This window comes from Sycon ciliatum, chromosome 13 (genome assembly GCF_964019385.1).
Source record: "Sycon ciliatum chromosome 13, ocSycCili1.1, whole genome shotgun sequence".
In the NCBI taxonomy this organism is placed as follows: Eukaryota; Metazoa; Porifera; class Calcarea; order Leucosolenida; family Sycettidae; genus Sycon; species Sycon ciliatum.
In genome coordinates, this window is record NC_088655.1 from 19,776,703 (window position 1) to 19,796,031 (window position 19,329).

A 19,329-nucleotide genomic window follows, 5' to 3' on the forward strand; every position below is an offset into this window, starting at 1 on the left:
TGGTTACGCTGTACTTTCCACCCTCTGATTGCGTCTTGTCGGCACTATCTACCATGCACTCGCTTACGTTAGAAGCCCCATGCTGTGCTGTAAACTCGTGTGAACTCGTGTGCATGTGTGTGCCTGTGTGTATGTTAAGTTTACATGCACAGCTTGCATGACGTTTGGTTGAAAAATGGCGTTTAAAATTTCAATCCTTGTCATTGTACATTTTGACTCAACAGTATCCTGGTTGACCTAGGCTATAGACAATAGGTGTGACTGAGACAGTTGTCCTATAGACAATAGGTGAAATTCAACCTATACACACACCAGGGCAGACTAGTAGGTGATGTGGCCCAGGACTTGCACGGTCCCGACTCCACGATGGCACCGTTCAAGACGCTGGCGTGCAACTGAAATGATAAATATGCAAAAATACCTCCTGTACAGTGCGCACTATAATAGTTGATATAGTTCTAGGTGACAGCAGCATGTGCCATGACATCAGAAACACAGCGACGAAACCGGCAATATGCTCTGTTGCCCAACTATTAACGTACAAGTAACGTTACAAGCGACTGTTCAAAGTCAGAGCACTGAGCACATTCTCCGGCATCAAAAGACCGGAAAACGTTCGAGCTTACAGATGTTCAACGCTACCAAACGACGTGCCATTCTTGGAGATTGGCGATAGCGGGAACGAGCTTGAGGAGTCGGGAGAAGCGGCTCTTTCATCATCACCGCCACCGTCATGACCTCCGTTGCGGTTTTCACGGTCTCCCGCAGCGGTGGTGGCGGCGGTGGCGATGTCTCTCCCGACCTGCCGCTCATCTTCATCGCGTAGGCGCCGCACGTTCGTCAACTCCTTGCTGAGGTCGGTCATGAGGAAGCGCAGCTGCTTGACGACCGTCTCCAGCTCCACCACGCGCCGATTGGCGGAGAACAGGTCAGCGCTCACGATCTCAACGCGGCGTCGTTGTTGTTCCTGCTGCTGCTGTTGTTGCTGCTGACGATGCTGATCGGACGAGTTGCGCTCGTCGGATGTGACGTCGGCCAGTGACTGAGACCGTGTCGGATAACTGCGCAAGCTGAGCGAGCACAAAGCAAACAAAGGCACAGTAGAGCTGTGTTTGCCAGACCCACGTATCAAGTGGAATCCCTGTATTGACCGAACACATTTCGTGCACCCAAGTGCTGTGGATCGAACGAATAAGGAGCAAGAGACTGGAGTTAAGAGGAAGCGAGAGCACCACTATCGTCACCAAGAGGCCATAACCCCAAGTGTATGCAGCTCTGTACATGGGGATCCACGCGGCGGAATTCCAACATAACGTCACACAAAAAAGAGGTACACGTTCGTTGCGCTTGTACTACTCCCTGGTTCCAAGCACTGCGGAATGCGGAGTTTTGTTCGGCTGTGCTTCAGCGGCATGACGTAATGTTGGAATTCCGCCGCGCAGTGGGCCTACAGCAGCCAGACCCCAGTTGCACACTCTTGGGGTTATGGACTCTTGTCGTCACCCAATGTTACATACAGTATGATCTTACCCGTTGGTGTCCGTGGAAGCAACCAAGTTCAACTCATCCGAGTACAGCTGCCGCCACTGCATCACAAAGCAAAACACAACATAATCGGTTGTGTATTACACATCACAAGTTATTCCCGCAGAAGCCGATGTTAGTGCTTGGCTTCTATTTGCATCAGCATTATTTTCAGAACTGGTATTTCTATGTACAGTAATGTCGCGTATAAAAGCAGGCGCTTACGGCCGTATAAGAAGGGGTTCAAACCATGCTTCTATTCGTTATGCTATTCGAAACATGCTTCTACGTCAACATCTTGAGTTTGCATTGTGCAGTGCACACATTGTCACGTGTGCAGTGTGCAAGTACATGATACATGCATGCTTATATTCAAATTGTGCTTCTGCATCACGGCGCGCTTCGAAAAATCGGCTTCTATTCGAGTCATGCTTCAATATGGGTGATGCTTCAATATGGGTGATGCTTCAATATGGGTCATGCTTCAATATGGGTCATGCTTCAATATGGGTCATGCTTCAATATGGGTCATGCTTCAATATGGGTCATGCTTCAATATGGGTCATGCTTCAATATGGGTCATGCTTCAATATGGGTCATGCTTCAATATGGGTCATGCTTCAATATGGGTCATGCTTCAATATGGGTCATGCTTCAATATGGGTCATGCTTCAATATGGGTCATGCTTCAATATGGGTGATGCTTCAATATGGGTCATGCTTCAATATGGGTGATGCTTTTATACACGACACTAGAGCATGTCAACACTGAAACCAGGCTACTGTGATGATATGTATCTTGAAAATCAGGCTTGCATTCAAAAACACGCACCCAGGAGAATGATAGAAGAGCTAGGAGAATAGGAAAGAGAAGAAAGACGTGTGCGACCATAATCGCCGGGAATTGAACCCGCAACCTCTCGATTGGAAATCAACTGCACATACCACTGCACCATATGGGACACACACAACCACACAGGCACACCCACACACAAAAGATCTATCACTATGAACGCTGGGCCTCGCAAGGTATTTTAAACACAGCACTGTTAAGAAAACATTCACATTCACACTTACCTTCACCACATCCTCTTGGAGTTGCTGAATGTGACACTCACGCCGACAGAGAAGTGCCTCAAAGTCGCAGATCTGCTGTGGAGTTACATTACCCGGAGGTTCAGATGGCATACCGTCAGGGGAGTAGGGCTGCTTGCAGCGTTCCAGCTACATAACAGTAACACAGGAGTAATTCTCGTTAGCAGTAACGTAGACAGAACGAACACACATAAACAGGTCAACCTAGATGGACACAGGCAACAATAAGTACACAAAGGAGGGAAGGGAGGGGGGGGGGACTTTCTCACAATCTCGCCTCAGTATGTATGTGCTTCATCCTGGCTGTACAGCGGAAACTTGGTCTTCTCATCTGTGCTGTGGTGTGGGCTCCCATTGACACTTCTTCCCTTCTTCGGAGCGAGAGGACTTACACCCTTTCAGCGGAATGCCCTGTATATACAGGGGCGTCGGAAGGTAATTTAGTGTGTACGGTCAGCCATCTGAAGTACAATTTACTCGTGGGGGAGGGGCTGCCGAGCCGAAAAAATTGGAAATTTAGAGCCAAAATCAGTTCATTTTATTGATTCACAAGGTACTTGGGGCAAATAGTGGTACGGTCAATACCGTAGTGACCGTACCGTGTGCGACGCCCCCTGATATAACTGCTCCTTTGTAGCTGGAACAGTATCATTGTTAAGTTACCTGATGATGGCCATGTGCCGAGGGGGGGGGGGGGGGCTGGCATTATCCAGCAAGCTAAATATATAAAGAGAGGAGAATTGGGGGGGGGGGGGGGGGGAAGAGAAGGATGGAGGGATAGACAGTGAGAGTGAGCGAGAGAGATAGATAGATAGATAGAGAGAGAGAGAGAGAGAGAGAGAGAGATACTGTAAATATACAAAATTTCGGCGCTGCAAAATTTCGGCACTTCACGATTTTTGACATTTCGGCGGCGATCTATTTTCGGCGTGGGGTAGAGAGCATGGTATAGTGCGACAGATGCTGTGAAAAATTTCATCGGCGTTTTAATTTAGGCGTTTTGGGTCGGTGCCGAATATAGCCGAAATTAAATAGCTGCCGAAAATTTGTATATTTACAGTAGATAGATAGAGAGAGAGATAGAGGGAGATAGAGGGAGATAGATAGATAGATAGATAGAGATAGAGAGAGATAGATAGATAGAGATAGAAAGAGAGAGATAGAAAGAGAGAGATAGATAGAGAGATGAGATCTGAGAGTACGGCAACGAGAACACTTGTAATACCTACCTGAAGTCGTAGCAAGTTGACATCACTCTCCAGCCGCTCGCGCTGCTGAATATCCAGTGCATCTTGCCTGGTGGAAACCTCTCTCAGCTCCCGCAGGGCAGCTTCAAACTCTCGGATGGGAATTGCCTGTGACACCTGCCTTGTGAACTAGAGGAAACGAAAACACCGAGAACCAAGGAGAGATCATGATTTAACTACCTTATAAGCAAGCCCTATAGAATTATCGGAAACATTTATTTATATTTGAGTAAGCGGTGAGCCGACAATTGTTGGACACACTTTTTATCAATTATGTCGAAGAAAATGGCGTTCACATACTATAGGCATTTATACGTTTATACACAACATGTGGTTGCCATCTTCAGCCCCAGCACCACATACACACACACACACACACACACACACTTGTACTTGCTCACTGCCAAAGCTGGTCACATTGGTCTCCCCGGGAGAGGGGAGAGAGACTCAAAAGGAATCTTGGAAAGATGACACAATTGGCTATTGAACCGCCCAACGGCTGACACCCCCTGAAATGCCCAAACTAGGGTGGATTTGAAATGATCCCACTTATGGGCTGACCACACCTCAGTAAGTGGGTGAGGACAAGGTGCAGAAAAAGGATTGACGGCATCAGGGTATCCGTCCCGGGATCCAACTGCAGTTACCCCTGCCCCCAGTGAAGGTAATACTTGGTACTAGTGTGGGTGGCTAAATCAGAGTGGATCTGATATAAGCTTCACTAGCACCATTGATTACACAAGAGTTAATCTAGCCAGAAGCAGTCCATGGTCAACAGGTATGTATACTTCAAATAGAAAGTATATGAACCCTGAAACCAACAAAGGTGGTAGGTACAACAACACACCTTCAAGCAGCCGAGCCTGTTGGCACCAGACCCAACAGTATCTAGCATAAGTGTACCCACCAACCAAACTAGCTGGGCACACACACACACACACACACACACGCACACACACACACAAATACACACACACACACACACACACAGACATTGAGACTTAAGACTGACCTCCTCATTGACACGCTTTAGCCGTGCATCACTCTCAGACACTCGTGTCTCAAGTTGCGGTATCACCTGCCCTTTCTCTCCAAGGTCCACAATCTCATGTCGAAGCCGATCACATTCCTCCTGGCCAGTTGTGCCTGTTGGAGCATTGTTACGAAAGCAAAAAAAAACAGGAAAAGACTTTTAGGGCGAGCTTATCGGCAAGGTGGAGATGAAATTTGAAAATGGTTTTCGGTGAATCTCTGGAGAATAGCCTTGTACGAACAGACACAAGTAAGTCGGAATTGCAATTGAGTCCAAATCTCTCTCTCACTCTCTCTCTCTCTCTCTCTCTCTCTCTCTCTCTCTCTCTCTCTCTCTCTCTCTCTCTCTCTCTCTCTCTCTCTCTCTCTCTCTCTCTCTCTCTCTCTCTCTCGCTGGCTCTGTCTGTCTCTCTTTCTCAATCTCCCTTGAAGAACAGGAAACAAATGCATCATTCAGCTCACAACTCACACTGTGCAGTTAAGGTGTGTATGATACGGTCACGCCGCATCAGCTCCTCCATCATCTCATCCCGGGCGTGCAGCACAACCGAGTCAGTCTGCCGCCGCTCATCTTCTAGCTTGGCTGTCGACGGCAACAAGGTCGAAGAAGAGGAACGGGAAAGTACACATTAAGAGAATAGGAACGTGAATAGGGCATGCTCTTTGCTTTAGACCCACTACAGTGTTGATCAATGAAATCCAATTAAGAACGCTATTGGGTGCGGTGTACTGGGGTTACGCTATATTGTCTCATGTGTTGTGAACTTCCCAGGATGTTTCCGCTCCCCTTTAGACCACACAGAGTTCAAGAAGCACTTTCAAACAAAGAATCAATGGTAGCTTCTACCTAGGATGGACACAGATCTTCACATACCTTTCAGCTGTTTGTTGACCTGTTCTAGTCGACGGCAGCGATCCTCCAGCCGGGTGCGGAATGCCTGCTCCAGCCTCTCCTGCTTATCTGTAGACTGCTGCAAGATGTCGTGCTGTTCGCGGATCGAATCGAGATCCCGCTCAAACTAAAGGTGCAAAAACAAAACATGCACGCATAATTTTATACACACCCATAACACACATAAGCACCCACCTGTGCCTCCCCCCCCCCCCAAATAACCATAATTAAATCCACGCCTGGGTGTGTGTATATAGACAGCATTGCTGGCCTCAACCATACAACATCCACACACTCGTGTCAACTCACTCACACATGACACCATGCCCTGAACTAAGATGGTATAAACGCTGACCAGAAGTGATGTAGACAATTCATGTACACTCCTCTGTTCTATGGAGCTGCAGCCATGACAAAGAGAGCATTTTACCCTGTCAAACTGACCATAGTACTGGCCATCAGAAGGAAGACAGAGATTAACGGCAAGGGTGGGAAGAAACATAGGAGAAGAAAGCGAGAGAGAGAGAGAGAGAGAGAGAGAGAGAGAGAGAGAGGAGAGAGAGAGAGAGAGAGAGAGAGAGAGAGAGAGAGAGAGGGGGGGGGGGGGGAGGGAGAGGGAGAGAGAGAGAGAGAGAGAGAGAGAGAGAGAGAGAGAGAGAGAGAGAGGGGGGGGAGAGGGAAAGTGAGAGAGAGAGAGAGAGAGAGAGAGAGAGAGAGAGAGAGAGAGAGAGAGAGAGAAAGAGAGAGGGAGAGAGAGAGAGAGAGAGAGAGAGAGAGAGAGAGGGGGAGAGAGGGAGAGAGAGAGAGAGAGAGAGAGAGAGAGAGAGAGAGAGAGAGAGAGAGAGAGAGAGAGGGGGGGGGGGAGGGAGAGGAGGGAGAGGGAGAGAGGGAGAGAGAGAGAGAGAGAGAAAGAGAGAAAGAGAGGGGGAGAGAGAGAGAGAGCGCGAGAGAGAGGGGGGTGGGGAGGGAGGGGGAGAGAGAGAGAGTGAGTGAAAGAGAGAAAGAAATATAAGGCAGACGGACAGACGGACAGACACACAGACACACAGACAGACACACAGACAGAGTAGATAAAGCAAGTCCCATGCTCCACAGTGTATACATGCCTTCTGTAGCTGCGCCAGTTTGGCTGTGAGGCTGGCAAGCTCCTGGCGCAATGATACATTCTCCTCACACAGCCCTTAACTTGCTCTCAACAGCAGGCGGCAAATCCGAATCGGTCAGCATGCCCGGCAGCCCATCATCGGTGCCTCCCCTGCTAGCGAAGTCCGGCGTTGAACCTCTATGCGTGGCAGCCCCGGCTGCAGACGTCACGAATTGAAGTGGAGCACGGTGATGGCCGTGAAGCAGAGATGCAGCGCTGAAATCGGCAATCGAGTACGACGGGGCGTTGGCGGACAAAGCGAGAGTCCTCGCCTCCGGGCTGTGCACGGGCCATTGTTCGGGTTCAGTTGCCAGTGCACTCCGTCTCACTTACTTCACTCTGCAAAAGAGATAACAGAAAGAAAGCGTGTCTGATGATCTGTCAGGCAGGTAGTCGACTCACGTGATCTGACGACCACTTCTAAATAATTTGAACACACCACACGCCATGTTATCAGATGGAGATATGTGTGCAAGGAAACATACCATATTACACGTGAGTTCATTGCGCAGCACTGTAGGTGAATCCTGTGGCGTGTGTAAGCGTCGTATGATACAGTACTGGGCAGCGAAATCCAACCTCTTGAATGAAAGCGGCGCCACGTTAGAGTTCACAGACCAGTATGTGTAGTGCTAGGGCTGCGTAGTGCATGCCCGGCAACGCTATTTTATTCATGACGTTGGATTTCATTTAGTGGCAACGCTGTAGTTTACCAGGTATGATGGTTACAGCATAGCACGCAGGAACACACACACACACACACACACACACACACACACACACACACACACACACACACTGTTTTCTTCCATACGGTGTGCCCTCCGCATTGCGCTACGCTGTTACTGCAGTATACATGTACATGTACATGCATACTGCAGACTAGGACGGTTGTGGACATTGAAATCCGCGGAGAACGTCAAAAGCTCGCGGGGCGCTGGCCGCAAGAACTGCTAGTCCATTATTGCAGCGTGTGCGTTCACTACAGTGCGTGTACGCGCCAAAAGCAGTATGGGCCCCGGCCCCGGATTTCAATATCCACGACATTAGTATGCATGGCTACGATACATGCACTAAAGACCAGATCACCGCTCACAACGCTGTGCTGGTTCAGTGCCACTGTGGATTAATATTTAATAATGACAAGAGACCCACTCTATCATGATGTACTCAGGGGTCTCAGAACCGGCGCGGCAGGTTCGGCCAAAGACGCACCAATAATTTCGCCTGCAGAACCATGAAGCAATAACGTATGGGCTATTTGGGCCCAATTTTCCAAGCAATTTCCAAGGGAGAGAACCCCCGGACCACCGCCTCTTCATAGCCGCACCAATGTGTCGAATACCTTCCGACGCCCTGGTACTCCATACATGTACCAGGCGCTTGGCCCGCATAGGGCACGGGGGGGGGGGGGGGGGGGTAGGTGCACCCCCCTCCCTAAAAATTTCACCCAGGTTCAACATGCACGTTATGACCATGAATGACATGCACCAGCCATCCTACACATATGCGGCCGTGCACCCCCCCCCCCCCCCCCTCCAAAAGGGTGACCAGATACCCCTGCGTACGTACATCGAGATGCAGATGCTGCACACTGAACCATGCAACAACACTCTCAGGTTCAGCCTTTTTTCAATGATGACCATAGCCCTGGACCGGTGAGCACAAGCCATAACCAGATAACACCCGCCTCAGTTCAATCACACCCGTACACACGCACACACAGGCACACTCACACACGCCCCCCCCCCCCCCCCCACACACACACATACGGGCACATGCACATACATCTGTGGCAGCAGAAAGAAACAGTGGACAAACGATAATTTCAGCCATTCTGCCATTTCAACGCCAACTGCACGTGAAAACTCGTGGAAGGACAATGTAACTTTGTCCCGTGTGAGGAAGGAAACTCTGAAGCACTGGGCTTCCGATTGGGCCAGACATCGATAGTGGATCCCAACGGTTGAACCCCGTTTACAAGTGTTTGGTGTCCGGCTCGGAACGTAATTCGTAACGTACCGATATTAGATAGTGCCTATTAGTGGCCTCCGCGCTGCTAAATCATGTTGAATGGGTATAATTTACAATTATTTTACAATTCGCACATCATGACTACTTACCACCTGCCGGCCAGAATCGAAGTACCGAAACACCGGCGTTGTAGATTGGCTGATACTTTATCACACACTCCGTCGCACGACGTGCTGGAATGGCCAACGCGCAAGGCAACCCTACAAGGCGACCCGCGATGCCAAAGGGAGAAAGGGCACCACAGTTTGTTCCTCACTGATGCACGGGCGCTATCGTCGTCGCGTCGTGCTATCACGGTTCTAAGTGTTCAGCATACAAGGATTTGGCTAATGACTATTGTAGTAATGAAGATCCCGGATTCCAGAATGTAGAGCCTTGCGATCGTCCCCAAAACCAAAAATGTTATACAATTAATACAACCGAATAATAGTAGTACTAAGTAGTAGCATGATCATTGATGATAGTGTAGTACTAAAACTGAAGTCACGAGTGAAATCTTGCGATCACGGCGCTTCTAATCTAGTTCTACAACATGACCATTGTACATGTACAGTCATGTACATGTAGTACTAATCTGTCGACTCAAACTTCATGACATGATTGTACAGTAAAACCTGTCAAAGCGATCACCATGATCACTCGGCGGATCGGATACATGTCTAGTAACTTCCCCCGGGATAATGCGACCACCTGTCCCAGACGACCACTGCAGCCAGGACCAAGGGATGATTACAGTATTTCCAGTCAAAATGACCCTGGATAAGGAGACTACCTGGTAACACTGACCGCACTTTGAAGGTCCCTTGAGCAGGGTGTACTTGTCTTAGGCAAGTAAGTACTAGTAAGTAGTTTCACTGTACATGTACATGTACTGAGTCTGTGCTGGACACGGAAAATTGGAAATCCAGTTGATTGACCGGGGCCGGCGCCCTCAGTGCGACCGGATTTCCAGGTCCACGACAGTAAGTAGTGCTAGTGTACAATGTACATGATTGTACTTGTAGTACGGTGTACGGTGGAGATTGGATTATAACGACACTCCTTCGGGAGAGAACAAAATGTCGCTATTCGATCTGTCACTAAACCCGATCTTCACATTTTAGTATGCAATATGTATATGTACATGTATATCAAAATGACAGAAATTAATGTATTGCAGATATGCATGTGCATAATAATTATTATGATGCATATGGATCATAATTATTCACTTTGTTGTACTTTATGGAGCCTCAAAGTTCGGAAAAATTGTGCGTTCTTCGTACTTGCAAGTGTGGCCATACAGGTACTTGTACATTGTACATGTACATGTATGGCAAAATACATGAGTATCTCCATAACAAGGTGTCCACACATGCTAGAGATCAACATGGAAAAGAGAAAACATTTACATGCACATAATATATTATGTACATGTACATTTGTATTTATTTAAAAGGATTCTCCAAAAGCAAATGGATGCTTATCACGGAAGTCTCCCACATAAATATCGCAAGAAAAATGGGGAAATGGGGGAGAGGAGAGTGGAAGATGAAGCATGGGAAGAAGGGAAACAAGTACCTAAATATCGAGGTATAAAAGCAGGAAAGAAATCGACGAGGGAAGAAATCACCTCTGCAGATAATAGCGGGACATTTAGATGAAAAAAACCCAGCAAGGATTAATTTCAAGGAAAAAAAATTCTCAAACGGAAAAGTTCGGAATTCCAGTCAGAGAATATCTATGCTGTGAGTAATGAGCCTTTAGAGCAATGCGAAAATTGACAGAGGACTGAACGCAGCGGATGTGTTCTGGAAGTTTGTTCCATTCCACAGATAAACTGAAGAGAGGGGATTTAAGGAAATGGGCGCCAGAACGAGGTAAAACTATAGAGGACGGGTGACGACAACTAAGGGATACATTGAATTTGAAACGAATTAGCAAAGACGGAAACTGGTAAAAGACATGATGAAAATACAGCAAGGACAGAATCTGACGACGCCACTTCAGTGATGACCAGTCACAAGTACGATTAAGAATCTGCTTCGGGGTTTCCCACTCAGGAGGGTGCCGGGTCTTACAAAGCAGATATGAACGAGCAGCAACGGCTTGCAGTCGGTCTAACGTAAGCGAATCTGAATGGGATACGGCGAATGACCAGACAGGGACTGCGTATTCTAACAGTGGTCGTACGTAACACTTGTAGAGCAAATTCACGGTTGAAACAGAAAGGAAATGGGCCATATGGCGCAACAGAAAAACACGACTGCGAAACTTATGGGTGATAGATTTTATATGGTCAGAAAAATTTAGTGAAGGAGTGATAGTCACGCCGAGATGACAGTGGCTATCACCTTTCTGAATAGGCACACCGTTCATTGTCAAGGGGGATGACGGGCCGGGGGCTAATGCATATTTTTGAAAGGGTAGGTGGACGCATTTACTGGTGTTAAACGTCATGGCAGTAGCTGATGACCATTGACAACACTTATCAATGTCAGTCTGGAGCAATGCATGATGGATAGGAAGTGAGGTGTTTGCTGGAGAAACAAGAATTAAATTAGAGTCATCAGCAAAAAGGGATAGGGTACTAGAAGCAGGGGCATCAGGAAAGGAGTTGATGCACAGGTTAAAAAGAAGCGGGCCGAGATGGGAACCTTGGGGCACGCCAGCGGTGATGGGCAAAGGGTCAGAAAGAGTTTGGCCAATGCGAACGCAAATACTACGATCACTGATGAAGTCCTTCACCCAAGAACAGGCAGAAAGAGAACACCAACCTGAAACAGATTGAATAACTAAATGATGACTAACTCTGTCAAAGGCCTTAGAAAAATCAAGGAACAGCTGGTCACAAGAAGACTTAGAGTCAAATGCACGCGAAACAATTGAGGTAAGCTGTACCAATTGGTCAACTGTTGACCTCTTTCGACAAAAGCCAAACTGGCTGGAACTGATAATTTTATGGCTCTCAACAAACGAGTAAAACTGACGGCTAATCATAGACTCATACAATTTGGCAACTGCATTTAACAGCGATATAGGACGGTAATTGACTGGGTGAGAAGGATTACCTTTTCCCTTTAACACAGGTACAACAACGGCAGATTTCCACTCCCTGGGCTGAGTACTGGACAGCAAGCAGCGGTTGAAAAGGGCGGAAAGAGACTGTGACGTGACCTCAGCTGTTTCACGGAGGATGCGATTGTTCAGCAGTCCAGCGGTTTTACGTTGAATGGGAAGTCTGGATAGCGTGTCAAATACGGACTGCACAGAGAATGGTTGTATGGAGAACTTCACAGTGGACGTGGGTGTTAAAATACCAGCTGAGTGCAGCATGTACATAATATATTATGTACATGTAGTACTTCTTCTATTCATTAGTTGACTTATTTTGTAAAAAGATTTTTCATTGCCAAATTAGTTTGAGTTAGCATGTTCAACTGTCTTCCTAATCGACATACTCGTCCAACCGATGTCAACCTCACCCTGCGAATAATCTCGCCACACTTGCTTAAATATAACTGGATTCTTCCCACCCGTCCTACACGCAATCCCTGCACTTTGCCTACATGTAGGCATGGGCGGGTAATGCTAGTTATTAGCTGCGGTAATGCCAAAGGCAATGCTCATAATATGAGGATATAATGCCACTTATAATGCTCACACTACTCCATAATGCCAGTTTAAAAGTTGGAAAAGTCTTGGATCAAGGCCAAAGCGTAGAAGAAGAAAAAACTTAAACAGCAGTGAGGAAGCTTCTATTAACAATCCACTGAGAAGATTGATTTGCAACGTCAGGTCTCCGGACGAAGCCGGACGGGCTCAGATGCACGATTTTCGGAACTGGACCTAGCCAGCTTCATGCATGACACCGTTGTCGACCGGCAATTATGCTTGTATTGCCAATTTTGCGTGCGAAATGCTGTTATAATGCCAGCATTATGCCACCTAGAAAAAGGGACTATAATGCCAGCCATAATGCCAGCCATATTGCCAGCCATAATGCCAGCCATAATGCCAGCATTACCCGCCCATGACTACCTACATGTAAAGCCCGAACATCTGCTTATACCAGATCTCCGTTTTTCGCTGCCTATTCTCTCTGGTTGGCCCTGCCTCTATCAGTAAAATCGTCTTGTGTTCTAAATGATTTCAAGGTCAATATGAAGCCTGTGTTCTAAGAACTGCTAATTCTTCATCCAGATTTGTTTCTCTTCTCTTTGCCTCGCCCTGTGTAGGTTTTTGCCTCCAGTAATTTGTATTTTTTTTCCTTTTCTTTTTGCATTGTTTTTGCTTACTGCCATTGCCATGGCTGGAATAGCGCAATAATATACATGTACACAGAGTCAGTCTGCGGACTAACCGTCAATATCTCGTCCACCCCGGGATACCTCATATTCATAAAGGCTGGTTCACTCGCATCTTCTGCTATATTTACTGTATCAGTGTGGGAAAGAACTTTGGAGAAGACGAGTTCGAACATACAATAATGTATTGCCATGTTTTCTACCCTTCTAATCGTTGAAAAGTTGAAAACACTACCTGTACATATATTTGCATGATCTCCGAACCCTTTACCATGCAGATCACCACCACTGCTCAGGTGCATTGTACACAATTGTGTAGCCTACATACTAGAACTGTGGTACAATCATGTAGTTATGCTCCTACCTCCGAAAAGATGCCAAATTATGCTCCAAATTTTCAACCACCAAATTATGCCAATAAAATATTATGCCGGCATTTATTTATTTATTTATTTATTGCAGCATCTCATAGCACAGTGAGAACACCGGCCAATACAAAGAGAGAGGGTGTTAGCCAACCACGGCAAGGAAGGGAGAAGGGGAGGAGAAGAAAAAAGGAACCGGCATGGATAAGTAGTGATTGCAACAAAATGAGAAACGCAAAATCAAAGTCAAGGCGCAACAAGGCTCTTAAAAAGGCGGAGGGAAGAAAGGTCCTTAGCTTCTTGGGGAAGTGCCAGCCACGCAGAGTACGCAGTGAAAAGGGGAGAGTGAAGTAGAAAGGAGGACTTGGGTTTCGGAAGGGAAAGGGAGTTTCTCGTGCTACGGGAAGAAAACCAGTTGAAACAGTGGAGGTGAGGTGGACACAGATTGAGTTTGAGAGAATGGATAAGGGTGACAAGATGTGAATTACGTCTCTTAGACAAAGGGGTAGTGTGAGCAAGGGCATAAAGGGTGGAAGATGGGAGCATGCGGGGTTTCCGGAGGAGGATTTTTAGAACTTTTTGTGCTGAATTTCGAGCTTTTCAGCACGGGTTGTGGAAACTCCAGCCCAAGCAGTATCTGCATAATCAAAAATGGGGCGTATGTAAGCTGAGTAAAAGAGGAGTTTACAAGAGATTGGGAGATGGTAACAGTGAGAAGAGAGGATTCCTAAAGATAAACTTGATCGTTTACATATGTAATCGATGTGGGGGTCCCATGAAAGATTAGAGTCAATGAAAATGCCAAGATGCTTATGGCTGGAGACTATGTCTATAGGCTGGGGGAAAGTGGGATGGAGGAGGGGCGGAACATCAGGCTGAGAAGGAAAGAGCATGATTTTAGTTTTAGACAGATTGGGCGATAACCGCCAAGACGACATCCAGGAAATTACTCTTTGAATCCCGTTAGCTAGGTTACTCATCAGGCCAGTGATGTTAGGAGATGCCCGTAGGAGCGTTGTGTCGTCTGCGAATAGTGATGTGCCCGGGGCAGCTGCGGGCAGATCATTGACGTACAAGATAAAAAGAAGGGGGCCGAGGATGGAACCCTGGGGAACTCCGGATAGTACTGTTGTGTCGGCTGAGGACGTCCCATGTACCGTGACGTACTGCGTTCGCCCAGTTAGGTAAGATGTCAGCCATAGCAGGGGATTGCCGTCTACAGTAAACGATCCACGAAGCTTGGCCAAGAGCCCCCGGTGCCAGACGGTATCGAAGGCCTTGGCAAGATCGAAAAAACAGATCCCGACTAGGTCTCCAGCATCCCGATGTCGACACACTAATTGCACCAGGCGCGTCAGCTGGAGGGTGGTAGAATCGCCTCTGCGAAATCCGGACTGAGCTGAACTCAAACGTGACGAGACATGACAGTACAATTGGTCGTAGAAAACGCGCTCACAGAGTTTGGAAACACAGGACAGTAAAGATATCGGACGGTAGTTTGATGCTTCGTGGCGGGACCCTTTCTTGTAGATCGGTATAACATTAGCTGTTTTCCATGCAGAGGGAAAACGACCAGTGCGGAATGATAGGTTGAAAATCAGACATAAGGGGTATGCTATTGAGGGCGCAAGGGACTTTAATACCAGATTAGTGATGCCGTCTGGGCCTGGCGCCTTGTCAGACGGGAGCTTTCGAATGTAACGTCGGATGGCAGCAGTCGTAGTAAAGACAGATGTGAGGCGGTCAGCCTCACCCGACTCCTCGGCAATGGGGGGAATGGGTAGAGAAGGGTCATCAGGCACGGCCACTGAGGCGAACTGAGAGTTCAATGCAGTGGCTTTAGCTGAAGAGGTAGTAGCCTGCTGTGTAGAACTAATGGTGAGTGTCGGGATGTCACGAGATACTTTATGATTTTTTAATTTGTTCACGAACTGAAACAGTGATGGGCGGTTTTTGTCCTGCAGCGTAGCTTGTACGGACCGAATGTATCCCCGGTATTTCGATCGAGTCAGACTCTTCACTAAGTTCCGTTGAGATCGATATACATGCATGTTAAGCTGGGTTGGGTATTTCTTACACACACTGTAGAAATCGTGCTTCGCATTAATGGCGGCACGGAGGGGGGCATCATCCCAAGGTGGCTGACCTAAACGTAGGCATGAGGGGGAGAGTGGACGCCGGGAGAAGTACCCGAGGTGCTTCTCCATGGCCCTGCTAAGAATAGAGTAGAAAGACGAAAGAGCGTCATCCACGTGCGAGCTGCGGAGGTGACATTTCCAGTGGACATCAGCAAGTTCAGCATTCAGGTCATCCCATACGCAACGTGGCACCAACTTGAAATTATAACCTGGGGGGTGTAGGGGTAGATGTTGGGAGGAAGTGATGTTGTAGGGTTGGATTTTTGGACGTGACAGGGAGACGGACTCGACAGATGAGCTGCACGTGGTCAGAGCTACCCAGTGGAGCGGCTGAATCAACGGAGAGGAACTGCTGGGGTGAATTTGTGACGATGAGGTCTAAGCAAGATGACCGGCCACTTGGGCTCCAGTGCGTAGGGAAGTTGACCAGTTGCTCTAATCCGAAGCACCTGAAGGCGGTTTCAAGGCACTGACCCACAGGGGCATAATCCGCCGGTGCCTAGCAGCAAGCTTCACCACTGCTACATGTACTAGCTCCGAGAACAGTCATTATAATAATTATAAATGATTTGCATTAACATCTTACTGGCCGTGCTCCTGCTCCAGCTCTGGCTTGACAAGGAGCTGGGTCTTCCGTGAGTTGGTGAAGTATCCGTATTGCTGTCAAGTAAAGTAATCGTTGCTTGCAGCTCGTCCCACCGCAACCTGATCTGGCGCAACCTGATCTGGCGCAGCCCAAAAGAACGGTTGCGCAGGTATGCCACGGCAAATGTATGGAGAAAGCAAATCCCATACGGAGATCGGGCTTTCAAAGTCCACTGTACACAAACACAGAAGGGTAAAGAAGGGAAAAGAAAGGAAAGAAAGAAAGAGAGAGAGAGAGAGAGAGAGAGAGAGAGAGAGAGAGAGAGAGAGAGAGAGAGAGAGAGAGAGAGAGAGAGAGAGAGAGAGAGAGAGAGAGAGAGAGAGAGAGAGAGGAGAGAGGGAGAGAAAGAGCGAAAGAACGAAAGAAGTATCTAGCATATCTCTAGCTTGCATACGATAAGCCAAACTTGCCAAATCGCCAAAAATTATTATTGTAATGTGTTAGGTACCTCCTCCGGTACCTTTTCTAGCTGGCCTGCATGCACTTGCGTACGCACCTTTTGTCTCCTTTTGCTCCGTTGGCCTGGGTAGCTACTTGCGCGCCCATATTTGCCATAGCTACCCAGGCCCTTTATCTTGCCGTCAGACTTGATCTCTCTCTCTCTTTCCTCACTCTTCAATGTAGTCGTTTCGTTCGTCTTGGTCTCTTGTCTCGTCGTCTACTAGTATAATAAATGTCGTTCCCACTAACTTGTTCCCGTTGTAATGTCTGGATACGTTGTCAGTCGTCCTGTTTCGAACTCAACATTGGCGCCCGATTATTGATCGACCCACGACCCTGAGATCATCCCATGCCCAGCCGTCCTCAACCGCCATTCGTTTCGTCTATGTCAACCTCGTCTCGTCCATGTCAGTCTCGTCTCTCCCACGCCAACCTCGTCTCGTCTCTATCAACCTCGTCTCTCCTACGCCAACATCGTCTCGTCTATATCAACCTCGTGTCGTTCAAGCCATGCAGGTCAGCTACCTTTCTCTCTTTCTTTCTTTTTTGTATGCGTTCCTTCTTCGTCAAATTTATTTTCGTGAATTTTTTTGGAGTGTGTGTGCGCGCGGGTGTCCTTCATTAATATTAGGGGTCCGATCATGGTGAGCCACGCTCTCTTATTTATGTCGTATATTTTAAAGTGTAACTAGGCTCTATTAGCCGTGCAAAATACTAGTCATCAGAATACAATTCAAGTCCCTCGTCGAACTCCAATAGTTATTTTTTGGGCCATGTTTTGAAGGGGCGTTTGGGCCCGTTGTTATTGGCAATGTACACACTATAGTATGAGTAGTACAGGAACGTTGACGGTTGTAATGATCTGTAGTGCATTTTTTAGTCCACACTTTTGTGAGGCCCGTGCGTTGTGTGTGTGTGTGTGTGTTTTCTCCATCAGTCATTTTTTTTTAAAATCTTTTTTCTCTCTTTTTTTTCTCTCCGCGAGGACGCGGGATTTTTTTTCATGGAGGGGTGGTATGTTAGGTACCTCCTCCCGTACCTTTTCTAGCTGGCCTGCATGCACTTGCGTACGCACCTTTTGTCTCCTTTTGCTCCGTTGGCCTGAGTAGCTACTTGCGCGCCCATATTTGCCATAGCTACCCAGGCCCTTTATCTTGCCGTTCAGACTTGATCTCTCTCTCTCTTTCCTCACTCTTCAATGTAGTCGTTTCGTTCGTCTTGGTCTCTTGTCTCGTCGTCTACTAGTATAATAAATGTCGTTCCCACTAACTTGTTCCCGTTGTAATGTCTGGATACGTTGTCAGTCGTCCTGTTTCGAACTCAACACATGTATGCTCACGTTGTCATAGCGACCAGCGCAGTGATGACGCACATTCTGTTTAGCTCCGTGAGAGAAGGTCGATCACTGCAGAATTTGGTCATTTTCGATTGTCTCATTGTATTCACGATGTGAAAGAAGGGCTGTGTTCAATGCTGTTAGTGCCGTGAACTGTTTATTGGCCTTCTCCTGCATTCCCCTAGGCTGACTGTAGCCTAGGACATGGTTCCTCTAGGAGAAGATGCTTGGTATTCGCCATCTCTCCGGAGAATCTTTCAGCAAACTTTCGAAAGGTATGACATTATTTCGTTCTTCAATCTCCACCACCCGTCGTCTCACCTGGCTTCAGAAGATGTTACAAGAGATGAGACAGTCGCCAGGAAGAAGCATCACATCCAGCTTCAGGAAGTGGGAAAAGAAAACGGCATGGTCCTTGGTTGGGGTAAATGCTGAACGTCTGATTCGTCCCAACCAAGATTTCAGCACTTTGTTCCTCACTTTTCGCCAGTCTGCTGATGTCTTCGCGCTCCAGCTTTCTCCTGTCGGTGTCGCGTGACTCGCGTCCCAGCACACAACCGAGAGGACTACTAATAAACAGTTCACGGCACTAACAGCATTGAACACAGCCCTTCTTTCACTTCGTGAATACAATGAGACAAATTGAAAATGACCAAATTCTACACTGATCGACCCCCCCCTCTCTGACACGGAGCTAAGTAGAATGTGCCTAATGTTTTTTTTAACTGAATACCACAGAACCATCCGAAGCTACACAGCGGGGACGGTGGCATATTGGATGGAAGTGGGGGCGGGGCAAAAGTAACTCCTCCGACCAAAGGTCTCGGATTCATGCGCTCCGATACGTAGGAGAAAAGAACATGTGCATCCAAGAGGGGGAAGCACCTTTGCAAACGATAATCATGATAATGGGGAGAATTTGGGATTGAGATAGGACATAACTAGAGACCAGCTAGGTTTAGGCTGAGCGAAGGGGATAATGAAAGAGGGGTAGAAGGGAGCTGGACTGCGTCATCACTGCGCAGATCGCTATGGCAACGTGAGCATACATTTGGCGATTTGGCAAGTTTGGCTTATCGTGTGCAAGCGAGAGCTATGTCATTCGAACCGATATCAAAATTAATTGTCTTTCATCTGAACCCTACTTGA

At 47.5% G+C, this 19,329-nt stretch overlaps 1 protein-coding gene across 2 annotated transcripts; it reads right to left on the minus strand.

Annotated features, from left to right (window-relative positions):
- Positions 1-266: 266 nt before the first annotated feature.
- Positions 267-9,377, minus strand: LOC135829425 (uncharacterized). 2 transcript variants are annotated; one of them, XM_065341834.1, is made up of 9 exons: positions 9,058-9,377; positions 6,897-7,273; positions 5,773-5,917; positions 5,368-5,481; positions 4,879-5,012; positions 3,849-3,995; positions 2,602-2,748; positions 1,531-1,586; positions 267-1,070 (listed from the first exon to the last, which is right to left on the minus strand). In XM_065341834.1, exons 4-9 carry the CDS (start codon positions 5,420-5,422, stop codon positions 623-625), a joined length of 987 nt encoding a protein of 328 aa, XP_065197906.1. In that variant the 5' UTR covers positions 5,423-5,481; positions 5,773-5,917; positions 6,897-7,273; positions 9,058-9,377; the 3' UTR covers positions 267-622. The 2 variants fall into 2 exon arrangements, with proteins under 2 accessions (XP_065197906.1, XP_065197907.1); XM_065341835.1 differs by lacking the exon at positions 9,058-9,377 and adding an exon at positions 8,507-8,585.
- Between the last annotated feature and the right edge of the window lie 9,952 nt (positions 9,378-19,329).